General features: G+C 38.6%; 1 protein-coding gene across 7 annotated transcripts in view; it reads left to right on the top strand.

The window, feature by feature from the left end:
* Nucleotides 1-21362, top strand: part of ptprt (protein tyrosine phosphatase receptor type T) — a 197924-nt gene that overhangs the window by 118990 nt on the left and 57572 nt on the right. For 6 of the 7 annotated variants that reach the window (XM_018742332.2, XM_018742331.2, XM_018742329.2 and 3 more), the window contains exons 13-14: nucleotides 8585-8621; nucleotides 19014-19149. In XM_018742332.2, the coding sequence (XP_018597848.1) occupies nucleotides 8585-8621; nucleotides 19014-19149 (173 nt within the window). Of the gene's footprint in view, nucleotides 1-8584; nucleotides 8622-9956; nucleotides 10014-19013; nucleotides 19150-21362 lie in introns of all 7 variants that reach the window. The other variant, XM_018742333.2, reaches the window with a different exon arrangement.

Below are 21362 nucleotides of genomic sequence, written 5' to 3'. Positions count from 1 at the left end.
CCACTAAGAATGTACTATTGTCTGTCCGGAAGAATTCTTCAAAATCTGGACATAAAATGAAGTGTGTAGAAAACCTTGACACCTTCAGAAGCAGCATAAACATTTCTATTGGCATGTACTTTTTTGCCTTATTTTGGATAAATTGTACTTTAAGGTTTCTTTCAGACTGCATATTATTCATAAAATCTTTTCTTTTATTAATCAAATTGCCACAGGCCAACATTTATTGTTGTGTAAGAGCCTGTTATACTCTGATTTTATTCAAATATTTTAAAAGATGAAGCTATTTTTTGGACAAGGACTCCAACAGCTCATTTGAAAACCATTTTCTCTAAAGTAAAATAATGAGCCATACCTGTCAGCGCCGATGCTAAGAGAGGTCCCTACCACTAGGATTGGACCCAAGTGCGGGTGCATTCATAGGGGCATGCAAAAACAGAGGTTATTGGTCTTCAAGGCACAGACATCATTTCCAGGGTGAAGCAAAACTCAGTGACTGGGAGAGCAAGCAGGAGTCAGAAACCAGGAGAGTCAAAAACAGGGAACTCAGTAGAGAGAGAGAAGCCCACTGAATGTCACAAAGCCACATATGGAGGCATTTGCAAGATTCCACACCCAGTACAAGGACGGCACTGCCTTTATACCTGGCCGGGCTGATTGGTACCAGGTGTTGCCGTTGTGCTCGCGGGTGTGGGCGTGACAGTACCTCTAGTATGAAAGTGGGTTTCAGTTTTATTTCCTTTCTGCACTTTGTTCTCACTTGCTTCACAAGCATTCTACACAGTTTTTGGTTTAAAAAAAAATGCGGTAAGAATTATATCCAGCATAATTTTCCTTTGACGTTCCCATATGGGTTTATTAATTTTTTGTAGCTTAACAATTAAAAAAAATTAAGAAATTTGGTAAAACTTTGGTTTTGCTGTCTAAGCTTGCAGTTCTAACCTTTAGTAATAAGAATACACACTATCAGTATTTTCCACAGGGCGGCTGCCAGGGCCTGTTACAGTGATGGTCTGTCTGGTCTTATTATCATATCAAAGACAGTTTGACTGACGATCAGATGAACCTATCACCCTGCTTCCAGCAGCTATGGAAGACTGTAATGAAAGCAATTGGAGACCGAAACCTCAGTCATGCTAGGAGAGAAGAGAAGTTGGGTTTCTAGTAAAAATCAGAACATTGAACACAGTAGGGTGTAGTAGAAAGTGAAACCTTAGAGAAGGCAATTTAAAAAAAAAAATGGTGTAAAATCTGTACAATGCCAAACAAAGCCATCAGACAAGTAGACCTGTAGAAGCAGGTTTGATTTGTTTTTTTTCTTTTTGTTAGTTACTGTATATAATTATTAATGCAAGTGTGGCATCCTTGACGTTTCTTAACATAAGGAATGAATAAACATCTTACATCGAGATTTGGCCTTTAAGTAGTAGAACTAAAGTATTCATTTTTATTAGTTTTCATGAGTCTATCAGCTTCCAGGAAGCTGAAAACTTGCATTTGAAAAAGTATATTACAGCAGTACAAAATTTTGGAGTTTAACTTTAATTTTTTGACATTTTTCTGAGTCTGTGTGATTTGCTTTTCTCTTCTTCTGGCCATCTCTGCTCCTACAACAGTGTTATGACAATTGCACTCTGCCAAGGATGCATGCCGAGTTTAATAGGAGATACTAAATCTTCTGTTTTATGTGGGTTGTAATGAACAATCATAAACAGGAGTAAGGGCTCAACTCTTAAGTTGTCAGTGTGACATTGTGAAATGTTTTAGGGAGAAAAAAAAAAAAGGAATTCAAGCAAACAGGGTAAAATTCTCCAGGACAGTTGGCAGCATAGTAGCTAGAGCTGTTGCTTTTGGACCCAAAGGTAACAGGTTTGATCCCCACCTCTAGCTGCAGTACCCTTGAGCAAGGTACTTACCCTAAATTGCTCCAGTAACATTACCCAATTGTATAAATGGGTGAAATCATCGTAAGTTGCTTTGGAGAAAAATTTCAGCTAAATGAATAAATGTTTGGGTTCCCTAATTTCGGCATGGAGTTTCAGCCCTGCTACATCTGCAAGTCCGTTACAGATTATTGCCTGATGCTGTACTTATTTCTCCCATGGTGCACTGTGACTTTGATACTATCATTTAATCCTGTTTATTGTGGCAATCTAAAAGCACACACGTTGAGTAAATACAGCCATGTGCCACCCAAGTTTGCCACATGGAAGACCAGAAAGTGAGATGCTGCCTGAGGCTGGCTGTGTGCGGACGTTGTTGATGCAGCTACTCATAGAATGAAGAGGCTCTCTTCCTGCTCATTCCTGACTTCACGCCAGGTTGCTTGGCAGGCATTTGCTGGAACTGCTTAGCACTGGCAACTAGTCTGAGAACTGCCTGAGCTCTATTCTTAACCAGGGAGGAGAGATCTGAGGTTTTCCTTATGACATCATGGATGCTGTGTGACAAGATCCTGTAACCTGCTATTACTGGTCAAAGAAAACTTTTATTTGTCCTTTTTTCTTTTCTTTTTTACAGAAATGACAACCTAATCTCTCAACCTGCATGTTTTTGTAACAGGCGTAGTTTAAAAACTCTGGTATTAACCCAGAATTGGAGCTGGTAGAGGATCATCTTGGATCTGCTTAAGAGTTTCCATCAGGAATATATAGTGCATATCGTAGTGTCACAGTATTCCTTGGTCTGTTTATTTTTCTTCTTTTAAATTGCATGCAGCCAATACACAAAAACTCCGATTCTGCTTGCCCAATTATGAACTCAAAAATGCCTCTCCTGTTTGTCCTATGTTAGCTTCAAAGCATGGATTGTCATAACCCTTAACATTAACGATGGCTCTGTTCCAACTCACTGCTAGGGCCATGGAAATGGACACATGAAATAGCTTGTTTATTGTTGCCCATATTTTGCTTGTAACTGTCCTTTGTAATGTATTACTTTGTTTTTTAAAAAAAGCTTAAAATGGAATGCCAAGACTATCCAATGATCCTCCCTTTAAAGTGTGCTTATTTTTCTACTTGGATGTTTCTTTCTACATTAAAAATCTATGCTTTACTTAAGATGGGAACGCTATCAAGTTCTGATGAGCACGATGCAATTAGAGGTCTCTCGGAAGTTGAGATGTGCGCATTGAGTATTTTGACATTCTACTCTTTCCCTGGTTTCTGCCCTCAGTGTGTTTTCTGATGGTCAGACAGACCTGCTCTGAATTTCCCGCCAGCTTGATTTTGTCCATAGGTAGAATTTTCATTGCTGCAGAACAATATATTTGAATTATGTTCATTAACATTACTGCTACTTATTCCTGACAACAGGTAATTAGCTTCCTGATATAGAGTTCATTGCTTTGTGCAGGTCTGCCTCCCCTTGGGAAGAGTAAAAAGAAAGTCTGAAGCCAGAAAAAGTATTCATTACTGGTAAAACAGTTCATTCATCCTTGATCTTTTTGCAAGGTGACAGAGATGACATGTTTAGAATACTGTGCTTTCCAAAGTCTTTTTCCAATTATGGATGTTTACATCCTTCTGAATTCAAAAGACTGTGGTGTTTGAGCATCGCCATTAATCACCTGTCCTTGCATGCAGACTAATGTGGGGGGTTGAAAATATCTAATAATAGAGCATTCACGGCTACTGTGCTTTTTGTCAGCACACTTTCATCAAAATGTTTAAGGGATAAAAATTTTTACAACACTGATTTACCATTGACACAGTGACTCCTACTCATGCATAGTAAATATCATTCAGTAAAACCGAGAGAGACGCAAATGACCCAAGGACATAAGGAGTTATGGTAAAACTGCCATTTCCTGAACTGAGGTGCTTCGGAGAAGACTCAGTATATTATTCATAAGTGTTTCTGTGCATTTCAGTCTGTAGCAATTGGCTTGCCAGTCAGTTGTCCTCTCCTCATCACGTTTCTTGCCTTCATTGAGGTTTGGAGACTTCCTCAGCTCTTCCTATCAAGCCAGTCCAACACTGATGGTATTGCTTTAATGTTGCTCTTCAGCCTGAAGGCACACGGATCAACACTGAGCACACCAGGAAGCAGGATGACAATTCACAAGGGCTCTTGTGGCATTAACAAACTCCAGGAGTTGAACTGGATGACGGAGGGCCTGGAAGCAGAACACGGATGGTGAAAGGTGCCCTGGTGAAGAATATCTCCCAGTTTCTCTGGTATCTCCTTTAGCACAGCAGTACAACTGGGAGGCCAAAGGTCATGCAGTGGAGCCTGGTGGATCACTCGGGGTTAGTTCTTCCCAGAATGTGCATGGGAGGGATGCACCATGTTTTTGCTCAGATGTCACAGAAGGGAAACAATCTCATTTTTCAAAGGACTTATAAAGGTCAGGAACAAAGTGTTCGTGGTCCTGCAAGTTTCCACAGACATATCTGAAATTGTGCCATTTTACTTGTCAGCTCAGTGTACCGCTCAATATATGCAGATCCTCCAACAGCATATACAGTACTGCAGCTGTAGAAAGTTTTGTACTGAGTTTGCATTAAATTGTTCCACAGTCAGTCAGGGAACACTAAAAGGTTTAAAAATGAGCTGGGATATTGCACCATTGAGTTTTGCTAATGGTAATTGAAATGGTTATTGAATGGTTTTTTCTTTAACATCTCTTCAGCAATATAAATGAAATACATAGTTTAATATAATTTTTTTAACTTTTACTGAACAGGATCAATGAAATGTACTACCAGAATCCATTGAGACAACAGCTTAATTATTTGATTGCTGCCAGAGCAAAAATTGACTTGGCTATTTTCCTTTCACTGCAGTTCCTTGAGCAGTGTGTTTTCACCACAAGACGCTATATGAGTTTGTGTAAAATCATGGCTCCTAAATCTAAATATTATCTGTAAGTAAAGTTGTATATTACATAACAGGAGGTGCCTGTGACATAAATAAATGTATGGAAGGACCATTTCTGAATGTCTTTACTGCATGACTCACTGCCTTACACGCCATGAAAAATCTTGCGCAATAAATTGTGCTATAACCCCAACTACTTCACAGCTTTGTCCACCATATCGGTGGCCTGGGATGTGGTAATCTATAAATTCAACTCGGACCAGACAACCAGCCTTTGCCAGCAGGCCACTCCATCTAGAACTCCGCTACATGACTCATTTTTGACCTGTTTAGTTGTTCTCATGTCTCACCTCTCCAGGTGTCCCTTCACTGGCTCCCACTTGTAGCCTGGATGAAGTTCAAAATCCTGATATTACCTTTTCATGCTGCTAGTGGATCCGGTTCTTTCTACCTACAGAATCTCGTCAAACCATACACACCATCAAGATCTGGATCTTCAAGTCATCTGTCACGTCTCTGATATAATTTAAATCGCATCTCTTTTTGACTTGGGCTCCTGAGAGGTGAATTGATCTCCCCCTTTCTCAGAATCAGAAGAACTTCTGATTCCTTTCCACTCTTCTAGAAACAACTCACCTCTGCAAATAGTGTTTCACACCTGATATGCTGCACCTGTGTTCAGCTCAGCCTCATACATGTATGCAATGAATATATGTGAAACCACTAGAGTACAGTCCTGTACTGCAGTATGTATTACTTTGGAATACAACAAGCTTCATGTGAGATCCCCTATTGTGGTATTGCTTACCATTTGGTGAAATAGGCTGGGTAGTGGTTTGTTACATGGGCTGGACTTGCAATATGAATATTTACTGTGTTTCTGTCCTATTATTATATCACAATGCAGTAACTACATTTGTATATTCTTTACCTGAAGTTGCTTTAGATGAGTGTCCCCTAAGTGAATGAATGTGACTGTAAGACTCGGGCTTTTGTGGGCAGCCAGGGGGATGCAGAAGCAGCTGCTGAAGCAGCTCAGGAGGAAGGGTTGGCCGAGCTGAATGCACACTGACAGTTTAATCTGCCTGGTCCACTGGCCAATCTCACACACAGCCACACGAGGCAAACTGGCTGTGACTGTGGAAAGTACAAATCAACCGTCTCTTTTTATCCCCATTATGGCAGTTTGTTTTTCACTGCCGGAAGTATTTTGTGGGAAACTATCGCTCATATTTGTCAGCAACGATTTCCTGGGTTGCGGAGGGTTCTGTTTTGTATTGTTTTTCATTATTCTTCTGTCAGTAGTCTCAAGTCCACTAACCTGTCTCTGACCGTCTTATTTTATTTAAGTATTTCTTTTTGTTTTCCCTAACATACTTTAATCAAAACAGCAGAATACTTTGAAGCATAGTCACTGGTGTAACCATTCTCCAGTGCTTTTGCAAAAGAATGCTCTGGCTGGCTAAGATGGTCCTTGGACAGTGGACTTTCAGCAGTTGTGAGAGGAAAATCAATATTCAGCTAAATGAATTATGTAACATCCTGAATCTTGGTGCGGGTTGCTTCTGCAATTAAATTTATCTGTATGTTTCCCTTCCAACACTTATATGATATGCTACAACTGCTAATTGTGCTCCTAGCCAGCAGAGGATGGCAGATGCTGTATTTTTTCATATAACTCTTTTGCTCTTCTACACAGTAGATCCTACTTCTACAAATAATAATAATCAGTAATTTTTGTTTTAGCTAGCATTATTTTGCTTTGCACATTGATTTATTCAAAGTACTTTTTGCAGTTAAACAGCTGGATATTCTACAGAAGCAATGGAAGTCCTTTGTTCATGGCTACACAATAGTACCATTCCTAGAATCTGAATCAGCTCCCTTGTGTTCAGTAATCCATTTTCTTATTAATGAGGCCAACAGTTTGCAATACTTCACAGTATTTACATTTTTCTAGTATAAATGTTTTTTTTTGCATTATATTTTATGTAATTCCTTAGTTTACATGTTGACATCATCAGAACCATGTGACAAGTTAAATATGGCACCTAATAGACTAGACATTATCACCGGTAAGACAGTGAATTCAGCCAATTCATCTCCCTCTGCAAATGGCCAAAGAAAATAAAGAAATAAATAAATAGATAACTGAAAACTTAGCAGTGTGTTTAATTGAAAAAAGAGGAGAAGAAGGTGATAAACAGAAGACTTCCCTGATGCAGCAGCTGTTTGTGACCCTTGAAGGACCCTAGGCTGTCAAGCTGGCACAACACAAATCTTACACACCCCGCTGCTAATTGCAGCATGTCAGGAGGAAAAAGCGATTAGGTTAAAAGTTCCTAAGGACGATATAGCAACTATTATATATCTTGTGTCCTTGCTGTGTGGTGTATTGACGCCCTGGAGCCAGATCCTCTGTATATTCAGCGTTGAATGGGGAGGGAGCCCAATGCGTGAAGGCCTGATCGTCAGTGTGGAGGCAGGGTGAGGGAACATCGAGTGCGAAGCAGCCGCCTTTGCTTTTCCACCCCAAAGACTTCATGCATTAGGAAATTATGCTATTAAATGGCTTATATAACAGCATGCAGTGAAGTGTTTCATAAGGTGGTGGAAATGTGCCTTTTCCAAAAAAAAAAAAAAAAAAAAAAATGTGTGGCGAATAGACTTCCGGTGGAGACTGGCACAAATTACTGGTGTTGTTGGTGTTAATAATTAATAATGTAATAGTTATTACTTGTATTATCGATAGCAATGACATTAGTTGTCACAATATTTGCGTTTAAATTAATTACATTATCACAGTACAATTCTTTATTTATACAGTTACATTATTAATGTTAGAAGGTGTTAGTCAATAACCATATACTTTTATATACATTACTGAGAGTGGGTTGACAGCAGGGAATTCACCAGTCAGGTTGCAGCCTACAGGCTGTTGAGTGTGTATTCAGGAGAAGTCAGTTTTACCTTCAAGGGCCATGTCTGAACACTGCACCTGTGTTTGGCATCACCTGCCTGTGTTGTTCATGGCTGAAATGGATAGGGGCTTTGACATAAAACATGTGGATGGAGATCAAGACGGATGCATTTCAAGAGAACAAACAGGGTGATGGAAAGACGGCTGGCTCCAGGTGTGAGTGGTTTGGGTGAAAAGTGCTGCAAATGAGAGCCTTCAAGGCAGAAGTTGGAAGTATCACAAACTGGTGAAAGAAAATTTATTGAAAACTGGGGGCAAGTTTGCTCAAACTGGAGTCTCCAATCTGCAAGCGTTAGGGTGTTCCTTTAAAGTTTTTACCATTTACCACTTCCTGTTAACAACGCAAGTTGGAGGATTCAGGGCAGAATCCCAACTGTCAGCTGGTGATGTGGAACACAATTTGTCCTTTGTATAGGTTTTTATAAATTGTACCTACTCAGGTCAGCATTTTCAAGAAAAAATAAGTGCAAAGTGTGCTGGCTTGCGAGATCTAGCCTGGAGATTCAGTATTTTCTGTTTGGAGTTTCTATGGTAGTACTGACAGTAAGCTGAAATGAGAGTTAATTTTTTTACTGTCATGTCACCTCTAGTTTCTCTCCTTTTTGGGTCAGTGTTTCATTGAACTATATCTTAAACATTCCTTAGGTTTTCACATTTAAATATCATTTATCATTTGCTTTCATGTACCATATTCAGACACCGCTTTATATTTCCTCTCATCAAGCTTAACATTGTCCGCGATGTGGTTATAATAAAACTTATTTTGCTTGTTTCTCTTTTCAGGAAACTAAAATCAACTGTGTGCGGCTGGCTAATAAAGGTATGACGTTTAATTTGTTGTTTCTGCATGTTACCATACTTAAAATTAATATACACCAAAAATTGTTTAAATGTTTGATCGAGTATACAGGGTCGATTCCATATGAGGAATATGACAAATACTGTTCATTGATGATCACAATGCAAATTTTGCATTTTACATGCGTACTGTTAGAAATGTCACAGACGCAAGGAGAGGGGAGTTTAATCCAGTTTGTAGTAAACAATCTGTTCAAAAATAAATCACAAATAAACTCTAAAAACACCTTCAACTCTGAAAGTTACTATTTAACATTTTTATACTTCAATCTTTATTCTTTAATTTTATAAATATTATTTTTATCCCCATTTCACTTTTATTTAGCAATTTTCTTTAGCCATATATAATGTAGACATAAAACTTCAAATCTTAATTTTTTAGAAGGAAGTAGAACTATTAAAATCTAAACATAATCCAAGCCATAAAGGAATGTCAGGTCTGAAAATGATGTTTTTTTACAAATTTATTTTAATGTATGTGTAAATATAAACAGATGATATTTTAAGTGTATTTATTTGTCTGTCAACCATTTTTTGTTAATAGCCTGTTTTCTTTTTTCCACTCAATATTTTCTTGTTCTGGGTTTATTTTGAGTGGGAGAACTGTAGTCTGTTTGCGTGTCTGCTTTGGAAAAAGACATGCTTTAAACTTTGTGGCAATTTTTTTTTTTTAATGTGAGATTCATAGGAAGTCCCTTATTTTCTTTTAATTTTAGATTCACTCAGTCACAGCATTGGTGAATTGAAATTAAAGTTAGCTTTTTTTTAATGCTAGTGTCTTATTAATGTAATCCAAATTTAGATTTAAAACCACTGTGCCGCAAAGTTCAAACATATTATTTATCATTCTATCCTTTTCCATTTATTTTTTACCTTTTGTTCTGAGTTAGAATCACAGGTGGATATCAGTGCATTTAAGATTAAAATGCTCTCATTTAAATGCACTGAAAACTCACATTTGCAGTGTCCATGCAATTGAATTTTCTCTCTAATCATGTGAACACCTAGGTTGATGAGCTTTCCGTGTCAGAACTTACATTTGGAGCTCTCAGACACTTTTTAGGCACAGAATTCACTTGAGGTTTGGTCACTGATATATCTGTTGCTGTCCATATTTTTTTAGATTTATCCCAATGACATTATTTCTACTTGAATACATTTCTTTGACTGCTGTATTTGTGCAACTGAGGAGAAGACCTGGAAATCTTGACAATGAAGCCTTATTTTGTTTTTAGACTTTTTCTTTGTTTGTTTTCTCTCATGCATGCTGACCTGGAACGATAAACCTTGTTCTTAGTGGTAATAGGTAGGGGACAAATAACCACGCCGTACATTGTTGTCATCCCCAGTGAAGGTGATTATTGCTCCACAGACAGATTTCTTTCTTCCGTTCTTTCTCGATTATTTTCATTTGTTTGTGTTTCCTTTTACTCATTTACATGTTTATTTGGTACATTTTAATCCATTGGTTTGCATGTCTGATCCACAGAACTGTAGTTTGGTGCCAGTTACACTACTGAGCCTCCTTTGGTGCCCCACTGTTGTTGATCATCTTCTTGTTTGTTATCATTTTATTATTTTAGGTACCTGTATTTTTGTTTTCCTCCAATTTGCTCAGAGCCTTATTATTCTTTTAAAGAAGTATTGATAAGAACAGTAGTGTTTTTAAGTATACTTTTCAAATTTCGCAAGTCTTAAAAACTGGAAAAGAAAGCCGCCATTATATGGTCCCCCTCATTCATTAAGGTTATGCTGTATCTATTTTAAACTGAAAAATCCAGATCCTGAGTCTATATATATTTGTTTTCAAATTTTCTAAGAATTTTATGAAACAAAGTTCAGAGAATTCTGGAGTGGGTTTTCTTTATCTCATTCACCTTAATGAAGGAGGGGTTTTACTTGAAAACAGAATTTCCTATTGTTTTTAAGAGCCCATTTAAATCTTTAAAAATACTTATTGTTTAACATAATCTGTTGCACTGTCTGTTTCAATTATTAAAACCCAAGGCAGAAAAAATTCCAGACGTAAAATAATGGGATAATATACAAGTCAGAGGCAAACAAGTTTCTGAGCAAAGTGAAGAAGGTAACAATCCATTATCTACACCAGAAACACTTCCCTTCTAAAAGGGATATCACCCATAATGCATTGTGCACTTTGAAAGTATTTCATTTTGGTTAATTGTTACTGATCAGCTTGGCCCTTAAAGTGTTTGTCTCTTGAAGAAATTGTATTCCCCACTGGTTAGATGAGGGCTTTTGCTGTTGATTTTTAGGGAACAGCCTTAAACAATAGTCTGTCTTTAACATATTCAGCAAAAGCCCAGAGGGAAACCAAGTCCAACAAAATTTATTTTCTGTGTTTTGGTGTTGATGTGTGTAAGTGGTGACTGTTGATATGTTTCTGTATGTCCCAAATGGTGACCTCTTGTGGAACAGCTGTCACTTGAAGGTCGAGCTCTGCGTGTTTGTTAGACATACTGTAGCCCACGTACCCCCTATCACGACACAAGCCATTTCACGAACGCATGCGTATGCTCGTGAGTACGAGAAAAAGAGCCAGCGCTCATGGGTGCCTTCGATGTGCTGTGTTGCCTGACAGCCTTGGTCCTGCTCTCACTGGGAGCGCTCACTGCCATGCTCCCCAGGCCTAGAACTAGAAGAGTTGCAGCGCTGCAGTCACATACTTCCTTTTGTGTGTGTGTGTGTGTGTGTGTGTGTGTGTGTGTGTGTGTGTGTGCGCGCGCGCAGCTGTTATGAAAGCAGGCACAACAACATCGCAAGTGTCTGCTCAGTGGCCCGTGTCAAATGTGATTTTATGCAAAAAGCCAGGCACGTGTGCAGTTTAATATATTTCTGTCAAGCCATATGGACCAAGATTTTCAATGGTTCTGACCTAACCTAATCAGAAATAGGCTGAAGTAATGCGCTGTTGCGTTTCTGAATGATGGGAGTTTAGAAAGCCTTAAGTTATTTGAGTAGAGTGTGTGTGTGTGTCTATATGTACAGTATAATATATATATATTATATGATGAATATGATGTACAATATATGTTTATGATGAAACTGTATGATCAAACTAGTTGCGCACTTTTGTGTGTAGATTATCAAAAAGAAAAATTAATAAAACGTCTTGTGTTACCGGGTAGGCTCCGGTTCCCCGCGACCCCGTATGGGACAAGCGGTTCTGAAAATGTGTGTGTGTGTGTGTGTGTGTGTCTCTTATTTCCAGTTGCGTACTCAATTCTAAGCACTTTCTAACCAAGCGTGATGGTTTAAGTGCACTCAGCTTCATCCGAGCATATTAATACGCTACATTGTTTACAGTTCATATAAGTACCACTAATCTTAATCCCTTTGGCCCACCAATACAGTGCTGTGACGGTAATCTTGTTAAAGATACTCAGGAGTGCGGTATTAAGGCGAATCCATTACCAGACTGCAGTGTCTGCCCTCAGACCAGCTGACCTTGATCATACTCTCAGACCTTTGACATTGTTGTCCAAGCCATCCAGACTGTTGTAAGTTTAATGTAGTTCAAAGCACAGTTTTAGTTTCAGCACACAATGTGCAGAGATTGCAGTGGTCTGGTACAGTCAGCTTGTTCACTTTAAGATTTTAATATCACGGATTTCAGAAACGGCAAGCTTTTGGAAGTTAAATGGTCCCCAGCTGAGAATGAAAGTATTTACACATTCTTCCTGGCAAGCAACCAGATCTGTTGTCATCAGGTAGTTTGTACTGAGCATTTATTCCTGTTCAGATTATGATTTTCTTGAGAGATTGGCGGTTTTCTTTCAGCAGCTCTGTGTTTACAGCTTTGATCCGTATAGCTACACTGGGAATTTCTGAGAGTGCTCTCTAACGTTTCCTGAAAAGACAAAACGAGAAAAATCTATAAGAGGGAAGCACCAGAGGAGAATTCAAAGTGCTTATGTATTTGGTTGCCAGGGCCAACCCAAGGGGGTCCCTATTGTTTTAATCGGATTTGGCTACTGGTGTCCTAGTCAATAGGACCCTGACAACCAAGCGAAGGACCAGGCAACACTCACAGGTGGGGGGCTGAAACTGACCAAAAGATGAAGACAAGGGCCCAGAAATCATGTCACAATTACAAGCCCCATTAGGTAACAACATCTATTAGTTTTCTTTGCCCTTTAATACTGTGACATAGGTGTAATTATTTCTGAAAAATGCATGACCTCTGTCAGGAACTCAGTGATTGGGACGAGGTACTAGGAGGCTAGGGACGTGCCTCAGCTTGTTCCGCTTCTAGTCTCAGAGGGTAAGAGAGAGACTGTCGTGTCGTGTCCAGTCACTGGGGCGAATCCTCACCTCAGTGTGGCCTCCGTGATGATAACTTGTGAACCATTAAAATGAGAGTCTTGTTTGTATTAAAAATGGCTCTGACAGAGATCTCTCGGGTTCATAGCAGATATATTGGAAATGTATAAAGTGAAGTGTCCCTAACCTTTATAAACACATTTTCATGGCTAGTGTTTAGGAATGCTAACACTTTATTGTCTACTATAACAAAAATAAGAACTTCAGTGCTGTAGTACCAGCATTGTACTTAAACCTCACATCCACAGTAACATCAGTTTCTTTTTGTCTGTAGCAACTTCTGATTGATGGGGGTGCGGTGGTGCAGTGGGCTTGGCCAAGTCCTACTCTCTGGTGAGTCTTGGGTTCGAATCCTGCTTGGGGTGCCTTGTGATGGACTGGTGTCCCGTCCTGGGTGTGTCTTCTCCCCTACACACACTATCTGAAACCGCTTGTCCCGAGCAGGATCGCAGTGCCGGCTAACCCGGCAACACAGGGCACAAGGCTGGACGGGGAGGGGACACACCCCGGATGGGATGCCAGTCTGTCGCAAGACACCCTAAGCAGGACTTGAACCCCAGACCTGCCAGAGAGCAGGACCCAGCCAAGCCCACTGCACCACCAGTCATAAATATGTAATCTGAACATTCATGCAATAGTGTTTAATATGTATGCCCTTTCAATGGATAATTTTACTTTGAGTAACCAACAAAAAATAATGTAATATCTAAAATCTGAGCGAAATCTATTTCCTCTAGAAGTACTATTAAATTGTATCTTTAGGCTGAGCAAATGCAAAATAAGCAAGTCAGGAAATTTTTCATCAGAATGAAAAAATAAATTAAGAAATACAAAGTCTTTAATAATTATATGAATTCACATTTATTAAAAGAATGCCTTACAATAAATTTAATTCTGATTGGTTGTGCTTTTAAGCATACATCAGAGCCCTTCATGTCACTCTAACCAAATATCTACTTTTTGTAAGATTCCTTAACCACACTACACATCCTCCTTTATAATCTAAAATCTGTCTGAAACTCAGTACTAAACATCTTAGACATTTGTCAGTACAAAGCACAGAAATCGTGGAAGCAAGGTGCACTTCAGTATAAACCAGTATAACATAATATCCTGCAGTACACTAATACATGTAATAGACCCTATAGTAATACTTTCAAGGACCTTGATTGTAGTCCAGAACCAGCAAATCCACAGTTATCATGGTTTCTACTCCGTCTGCAGAAGGTAGGTTTTCTTTAGTTTTACTTTTACTGAGATATCAAACCTTGATCCGTGTCTTTCATTCCTTGGAATGGCTGCACTCCACAGAAATTCTGCAGTTAAAATTCCTGTTTCTACTTTTCTGAGTAGCGCGTATGAACACCTGTTTGTAGAAAATAAAGATAAAATAGAGGATTCGTGGCGGGGTTCCTGTTAAGTCAAATTGGGGTGTAGTGGTCATGGTACGGTATGAAAAGGAAAGCTAAAACAGCCAGCTGGGCCTCTATTGTTGTATATCGAACTCTTGAACCCAATCAAAGAACTCAGAATCAGGCTGGAAAGCAGCAGGACAGAGGATATAAACGACCAACTCACAATCACCTCTAGGGCACACACTCAGCTGCGCTAGTGAGAGAAATCCAACTCAACAGAATTTACAGTGTGTCAAGTCCATATACTCTGTGTAAGCTTGCTCAGTTACACATCTGCCCTCCCATGCATAAAAGCTGTGAGATGTAAAGCTGATTGTAGCATAAACTGCATTCAGCTTTTGAAAAGCCTGGGGGGAATCAGTCAAACACTGAAAAACAGGCAAGCCAGTAAATTATAAAACGTTTCCTGAAATGTATATAAACTCAGTTTGTCAGTTCATTTTAATAACTGTATGCTGTCAATTTTTTTTCTCTTAGCTTTTTAATACTCTCTTTATTTGTGTAAATATTTACATCTTAGCAACCATAGGTTGCTGGAAGACACAGGCTTCTAAAAGCAGAGAGCACTATATATGCTGGTAAGTGGGCAGTAATATTTGCAGCTTCTTAGAACATTCATTAAAGTAACATTAGAACACACACAGGAGCTCTGTAACGAGGCTTTTCAAACCTGCTCCTGGCGACCACCTGTTCAGGTGTTTAGCTGCGCTCTTTAGTTTTGCTGAAGATATTGATTTTATACATTCCGCAATTCAGCTAACATTAAACCAATTCATTATCACTGTTAAACAAAGCACCTCTGAACCAACAGCCACTGCATTAGCTATGAACAAGTACAGTGTATGTTCATTGATTAATTCATTCATTTTTTGTGCAGGGTCGCAGTGGTCCAGCCCATCTTCTTGAAGTATAGGACATGATGCAGGGCACACACTGAAGCGGACACTTGTCCCTCACAAGGAAATAGTGTGTAATAAACATTTAATTAAGGAACTGATTTCTACAGTTAAGGTTCAGCACTAATCTGTTCAGTTTTGCTTAACATTCTGATGTAAACGTTTATAAATGTACCCCTGACAGTATTCTTAGACACACACTAATTCCGTTTCACAAGTTTGGCGAATCCTACTGAGCACGTTGCTAACGTGTTTAGTTTGGTCGGTAAATGAATGAAGCGCTCATCCGCAGCCGAAGCACGCGTTCAGTTGGGGGTCCCTAAAACCAGGCTTGAAACCTGCTGCTCTACAATTCAAATGCAAACTACCTTGACAGTGGATTAGAGTCGTACTGTGTCTGAGTGCACTGGGAGCCTTCCAAAAACATAGAATTTTGTAAAATGTAATCATTCAGCTATTAAGCTGTTGAATTAGTAAGGAGTTACTTAAGTGCTGTGTAAGGTCACACAGTGCAGCAAAATTGTTGTAGCAAAACTATCCTTGTCATTGGCCATAAAAGTTTTTTTGAAACTGGAAAATAATTATACTGAGGAAAAAAGTAATCAGCTTCAGTCTTCTCTGTAAGAATATGTCAAAGAAATGAGCACCAAATGCAAATAATACATTGCTTGTGTTTTATTTTTTTAGACATTGAGTTGTAATACTTTAAAAAATGTAACCTGTAAATGCAAATAATTCAATGTGGAGAGTTAAAGTGAAAACCGTCATACATTTCTTATCCATGTCATTGCAGAAGGACATTATTTCAGTGTGCTGTAGTTCAAGGTAGTTTGCATATTTATATGGCAGAATATTTCTTAGTCATTGTGTGGAGAAGATTCCAAGAAAGAAGAAAAACTCCCACACAAGAGGTAATGCTTTAGAATAGCACCACACCTCATTTGCTTTTGAATGCAAGGCTCCACTACAATTTATTAATCAGGACAACATCACACTTTAGATGTTGAGGATATTGTTGGATTTACTTGTTATAGAATTTTTCAAAAGGCAACTTTTTTGGATTATATGGTCACATCAGTTTTATAGATAACACACAGTATGGTTTTAATTCTGATTGAGTAAAGAAAATGGTTCAACTAAAACACTGATAGCACATGTTTGATAAGAGAATAGAATTGACACTTTTATGTTTCTAAGCTTCTGAGGCTTGAAGAACAGATGCAAAACAGCAAATATTTAAGATAGGTTCTGTATTATGATATATTTGTACTCCTAATGTAACACGCACGCATGCACTCACTTGTTCACTCACTCACTATTATTAACTGTTGTGCAAGCCAGAGACTCTAAACATGTATCAGCTTTAATATCACAATACCAGAGACAGGCAAAGCAGTGGTGCTGAAGATGGATGTGTTTAAACCTGGCACAGTCTGTTTTCTTTGAGTTTCAGTGGGGTTTTCTGTGTAGTCTGGGATCCTTTCAGTCTAGAAATGGGTTTCAGGTGAACTTGTCACTAGTCACACTTACTGGGCACTTGCTCTTTGTGTGTTTACTGTGCAAGAGACTGGTATCTTGTCCAGTATGCTGCCTTGCCCCTTATTCCACTGTGGTAGGCTCTGGACTGCTTTGACCCTGCATTGAACGAGTGGTTGCTTCTAATGTATGGATGAAATATTAGGAACACATTCTCTTTGCCTTTCACATTTGCAGTTAACACACACACTCTGTCTGAACTGCTTGGCCTATTCAGGGTCCCAGGGAGCCGGAGCCTAACCCGGCAACACAGGGCGTAAGGCCGGGGGGGGGCGGGGACACACCCAGGACAGGATGCCAGTCTGCCGCAAGGCACCCCAAGCGGAACTCAAACCCCAGACCCACCGGAGAGCAGGACCCAGTCCAACCGACTTCGCCACCGTGCCCCTTGCGAATAACACATTATTTGTAAAGAAGGTTGACATAATTTTTTTCAAATAAAAAATTAAAAAATTCAATTATTTGTAATCTTCAGCAATACGAATATTACAGCACGTCTAAGGTTAAGGTTTTCACAGGTAAATAAATAGATGCAATCCTTGCAGACATATTCTGGACTCTAATTTTTTTATGTATACAGACATATTTATACAGTGCACTGAAATTTTTGAGGTTCTATATTTTATATTTATATATTTAGAGATGTATATTTGTTATAATATTTATAACTATATTATATTTATCATAATATTATACAATATATAATACATATTATATATTTTGACATTTATATTTATACAACGCATAAGAACTATCATAGAATTAGTGTTGCTATAATGAATATGGAAGGTGTGAGTCATCATGCTGTCAATGAAGCATTGAGTCATCGTAATAATTAGTTGAGATGCACAGATTCCTTATCTCAGGTTGGTTAGTGTTGATACAGGAATTTTAGACTTTGTTGATGAGAGACACACACCAAGGTGTCTGAATGCAAAGGGATACCATCACTGTCCTTCAGATCATATTTGCTCACTTCCTTCTCATATCTGTTTCTCATTTCCGTTCTTGCACTTTGCTCGCTAGCCATGTCATTATTCACCAAAGTAAACATTAAGGCGTGTGTGTGTTTCATCACTGTAGGGAAAATTATTTATTTCCATGGTCTCTTAGTAGTTTTCCTGCATGCAGTTAATCTTTCAGAGCTTTCTGTTTAAGCATCGCTTTCCACATGGTTTGATGAATTTAAAAAAAAGAAAGAAAAAAACAACCTTGTTAGTGCTTTATATATAGAATTGATACCAGGAAATATGCATCCAGTATTATGTTTAATTTAGTAAGTCATCATTATCTTGTCATTGTGAAATTTCAGTTTTTTTTTTTTTTTTTGGATTTGCTACTAGTTGCTCCGTTTTACTGGGATTAATTTCCATAGTCATGCACTTACAACTGTGTTGGCTTCAGTCAAACAAACTGCCATTTGCTTTATTCTTGCAGTACCTTTGTGGTCTTTACAGAAAATATTTAACATTAAAACAGTAATACAGCTAATGTATCTTACATTAGTTAGAGTAATAAGAAAGTAATACAGCATATCTCACAGTAACTTCAGTATTTATTGAGTAATGCAGTTCTCATTGAAACTTTAGCATCTATACACTACTTCTCTCCATGGCTTTAATACCTATATAGTTATACAATGCAGTTTCCCCTATAGGTTTAAGCTCTATACAGCAATATGGTCTATCTTGCATGCTGTAATATTTTTATATTTGCCCATGTTTAGCATTTAGAAGACGCTTTTCTAAGCACTGTACAATTCAGGGTGAGCCGAAGTGTTTGCTGAAATAGACAAAAGAGCTTTAGATTCTGACACATGATTATCGAAGCACAGTATCATTATGATACTCCATGATTTTTTTGTGATATTTTGCTGCTTTCTTTAAACATTTCTTATGTGGTTGGTTTTGCCATATAGCAGTGTGCGCCTTTCCATAACTTGTGAATGAAACAGTGCACCACACAGCAGTTGAGAAGGCCCCGTTACCTGTGTGCATGCCGGTGTGACCATGCGTGTTTTCTGTTGTTTTCGTGGTTTTCATTATCATGTGTACACTTTTTGTCAAGAGAGTGGTTGCCGGGCAGCGGGCCGCCCCCAGTAAAGCCCCTCCTCCTCTCTGTGATATGTCTTTGCCCCCCCCCCCCACCACACCACCTCTGCAGGAGCATCCACCCAGAACTCAAACGCGGTGGAGCCTGAGAAACAGGTGGACAGCACAGTCAAGATGGCGGGCGTCATCGCTGGGATCCTCATGTTTGTAATCATCCTGCTGGGCGTGGTGCTGACGTTTAAGAGGAGGTAAAGAGTGGGCAGAACTTATACTAATGTACTGTGTTCTTTGAGAGTGCTGCAGATGGTAGTTTCTACTTCCTGTGTGAGACCGATGCACTGCTAATACTATTGTGGAGCTGTTCATGCACTAGGAAGAAAGAATGGTTGGGCTTTTAGGGGTACTCCTGGCTTACTTAGCTTGCCATCAGTTGTTTATAAGTGTACCCTGGCTTACTCTCATTTCCTCTCTTTCCTCTGTCTCTTGCTCTTTGGATCTACCCTAATTACATACTGCCCATGCCATTTTGCAAAGAAAGGATCAGATTTTTTGTTTTAATGACCTCCCCACACCCCATTCTCACTCTTCAGTAATAGGGAAACAACAGAAATTTTGACCTAAAATTACTTTTTCAATATCACGTAGATGTGAACATTGCACTTGCTTGACAATTTAGCTGATATCAATAGAAACTGCTAATATTAAACTGAGAAATTCATGAGCACGTACACTGTAATTCTTGAAGCAATGACAAATACAAGTCTGAGACACAGTTTTATTATCCTGCAAATTACAAATGGTATGGTTTTTATATCCATCTTCAATGGCTGTTTACGAACATACTATGTTTCCGAACTAATGTAATCCACTATTGATTAAAACATCTCAGAGCAAGACCAGTTCATCTCAGCCTTGCAGCTGATGGCTTGCTTATCAATATTATTATTCTGACATTCTGACACTGTTATTCTCAGAGTCTTGGCTACCCATGTCTATATTTGCACAGAAGCACTCTGTTTCATTTTGGTTTTTAGGTGTAACTGGAGGCAGGGCAGAGAGTCATACTAACAGCCAGATTGGCTCTCTGTAAAATATTGTATGTAGTCGTTAGGCCAAGCCATCGAGGACAGCAGACCCAGCACAGGGTCTGCATGTATTTCAGAACTTGTATGTAAATCAAAAACCTGGAGACCACCATGCTCATAAATAGTTAAGGCCACTGACAGCCAACACTGCCAGGTAGAGTGGAGAAAAAGAAAAGGCAGAGAAAAATGCTTAGCTAACAAATCCTTAAATGCCTAGCGTTGCTGGATCATTTATATTTCATCCCTGCAATGCAGCTGGGCGATGGCATGTTTTATATATTAGAGCCTTTTTCCGCAGCTTTCAATTGCAATGAATTATTTGTAGGAAAATACTTCTTGGAAGCGCAAAACTGTCCTCTTAATTTTTCAAAGGCAATAAAACATATGTTTCTAAGCCGCAGAGACAACCTTAGTTGTTTTATATAATATTAGTGTAAAATGTACTAGTGGGACAAAATGGTGAATTTATGTTTTGTGGTGTTTTATGTGGGCCCAAGGGTCCAAGTTTATAGGTCCCTTTGACAAATTCTGCTGTACATTGTAATTAAATATTAATCCCCAGTAATCTTGTCAAACTAAGCATTAGAATGCCCCATATCTGTTCTGAATCACATGAGTTTTTCTTGGTCCATCTTTTGTTAAAGTAAACTTTGCATAAAGCTCATTCTGTTAGCACTCTAAACTTTTTAAAACCTCTTAATGTTGAATTTTTTACATGAACATTGCAGAGTTCAATAGTAACTGCTGTTAGTTTAAGCAGTTCTAACACAGAGCATCTTACTGAAGGAGACCTGAATGCAAATAAATTAAGAAGGAACATGTATTTAAAAAAAAAAAAGAAACTCAAAGCCTTACCTGTCCCCTGTTACTCTGAATGCCTATACAATTACTAATACTACCTAACTTTTCACAATAGCTAGAATAAAACATATTAATTTGATCACTCTACACAAAACAGCTCTTTGCCTATCTTACTGTCATTTAACAAGGAGACAGCATACTGAGGCATTATGAGACTCACAACAATGTCCTACAGGTCTGATTAAAGAAGAAATAGATGGTTGCTCTTACTTTAAAATGAATGAATATCTCCTGCAACACAGTTTTGTCAGACACACATTGTCAAAAGGAGATAATGTATAAAGCTGCTCGATAAGAATCTTTCACATTTTTATGGAAATGCAGCTGAGGTATAACCATTGCGTATTGTATTTCATACTGAAAGTATTAAAGACATCTTTTTGTCAGAAATCACTACTTTTGAGACAAGGTCAAAAGGCAAAAGCTGATTACTATTATGCCTTTGTCTGGTGCGCAATTCTAGCATGTTTTTACACTTACATTGTTTTCATTACAAGAACTTGACACAGGCAGTT

The sequence above is a fragment of the Scleropages formosus genome, chromosome 22 (assembly GCF_900964775.1).
Source record: "Scleropages formosus chromosome 22, fSclFor1.1, whole genome shotgun sequence".
Lineage (NCBI taxonomy): Eukaryota > Metazoa > Chordata > Actinopteri > Osteoglossiformes > Osteoglossidae > Scleropages > Scleropages formosus.
The sequence above is the reverse complement of the archived record's forward strand: the minus strand, read 5'-3'. Positions and strand labels throughout refer to the sequence as shown.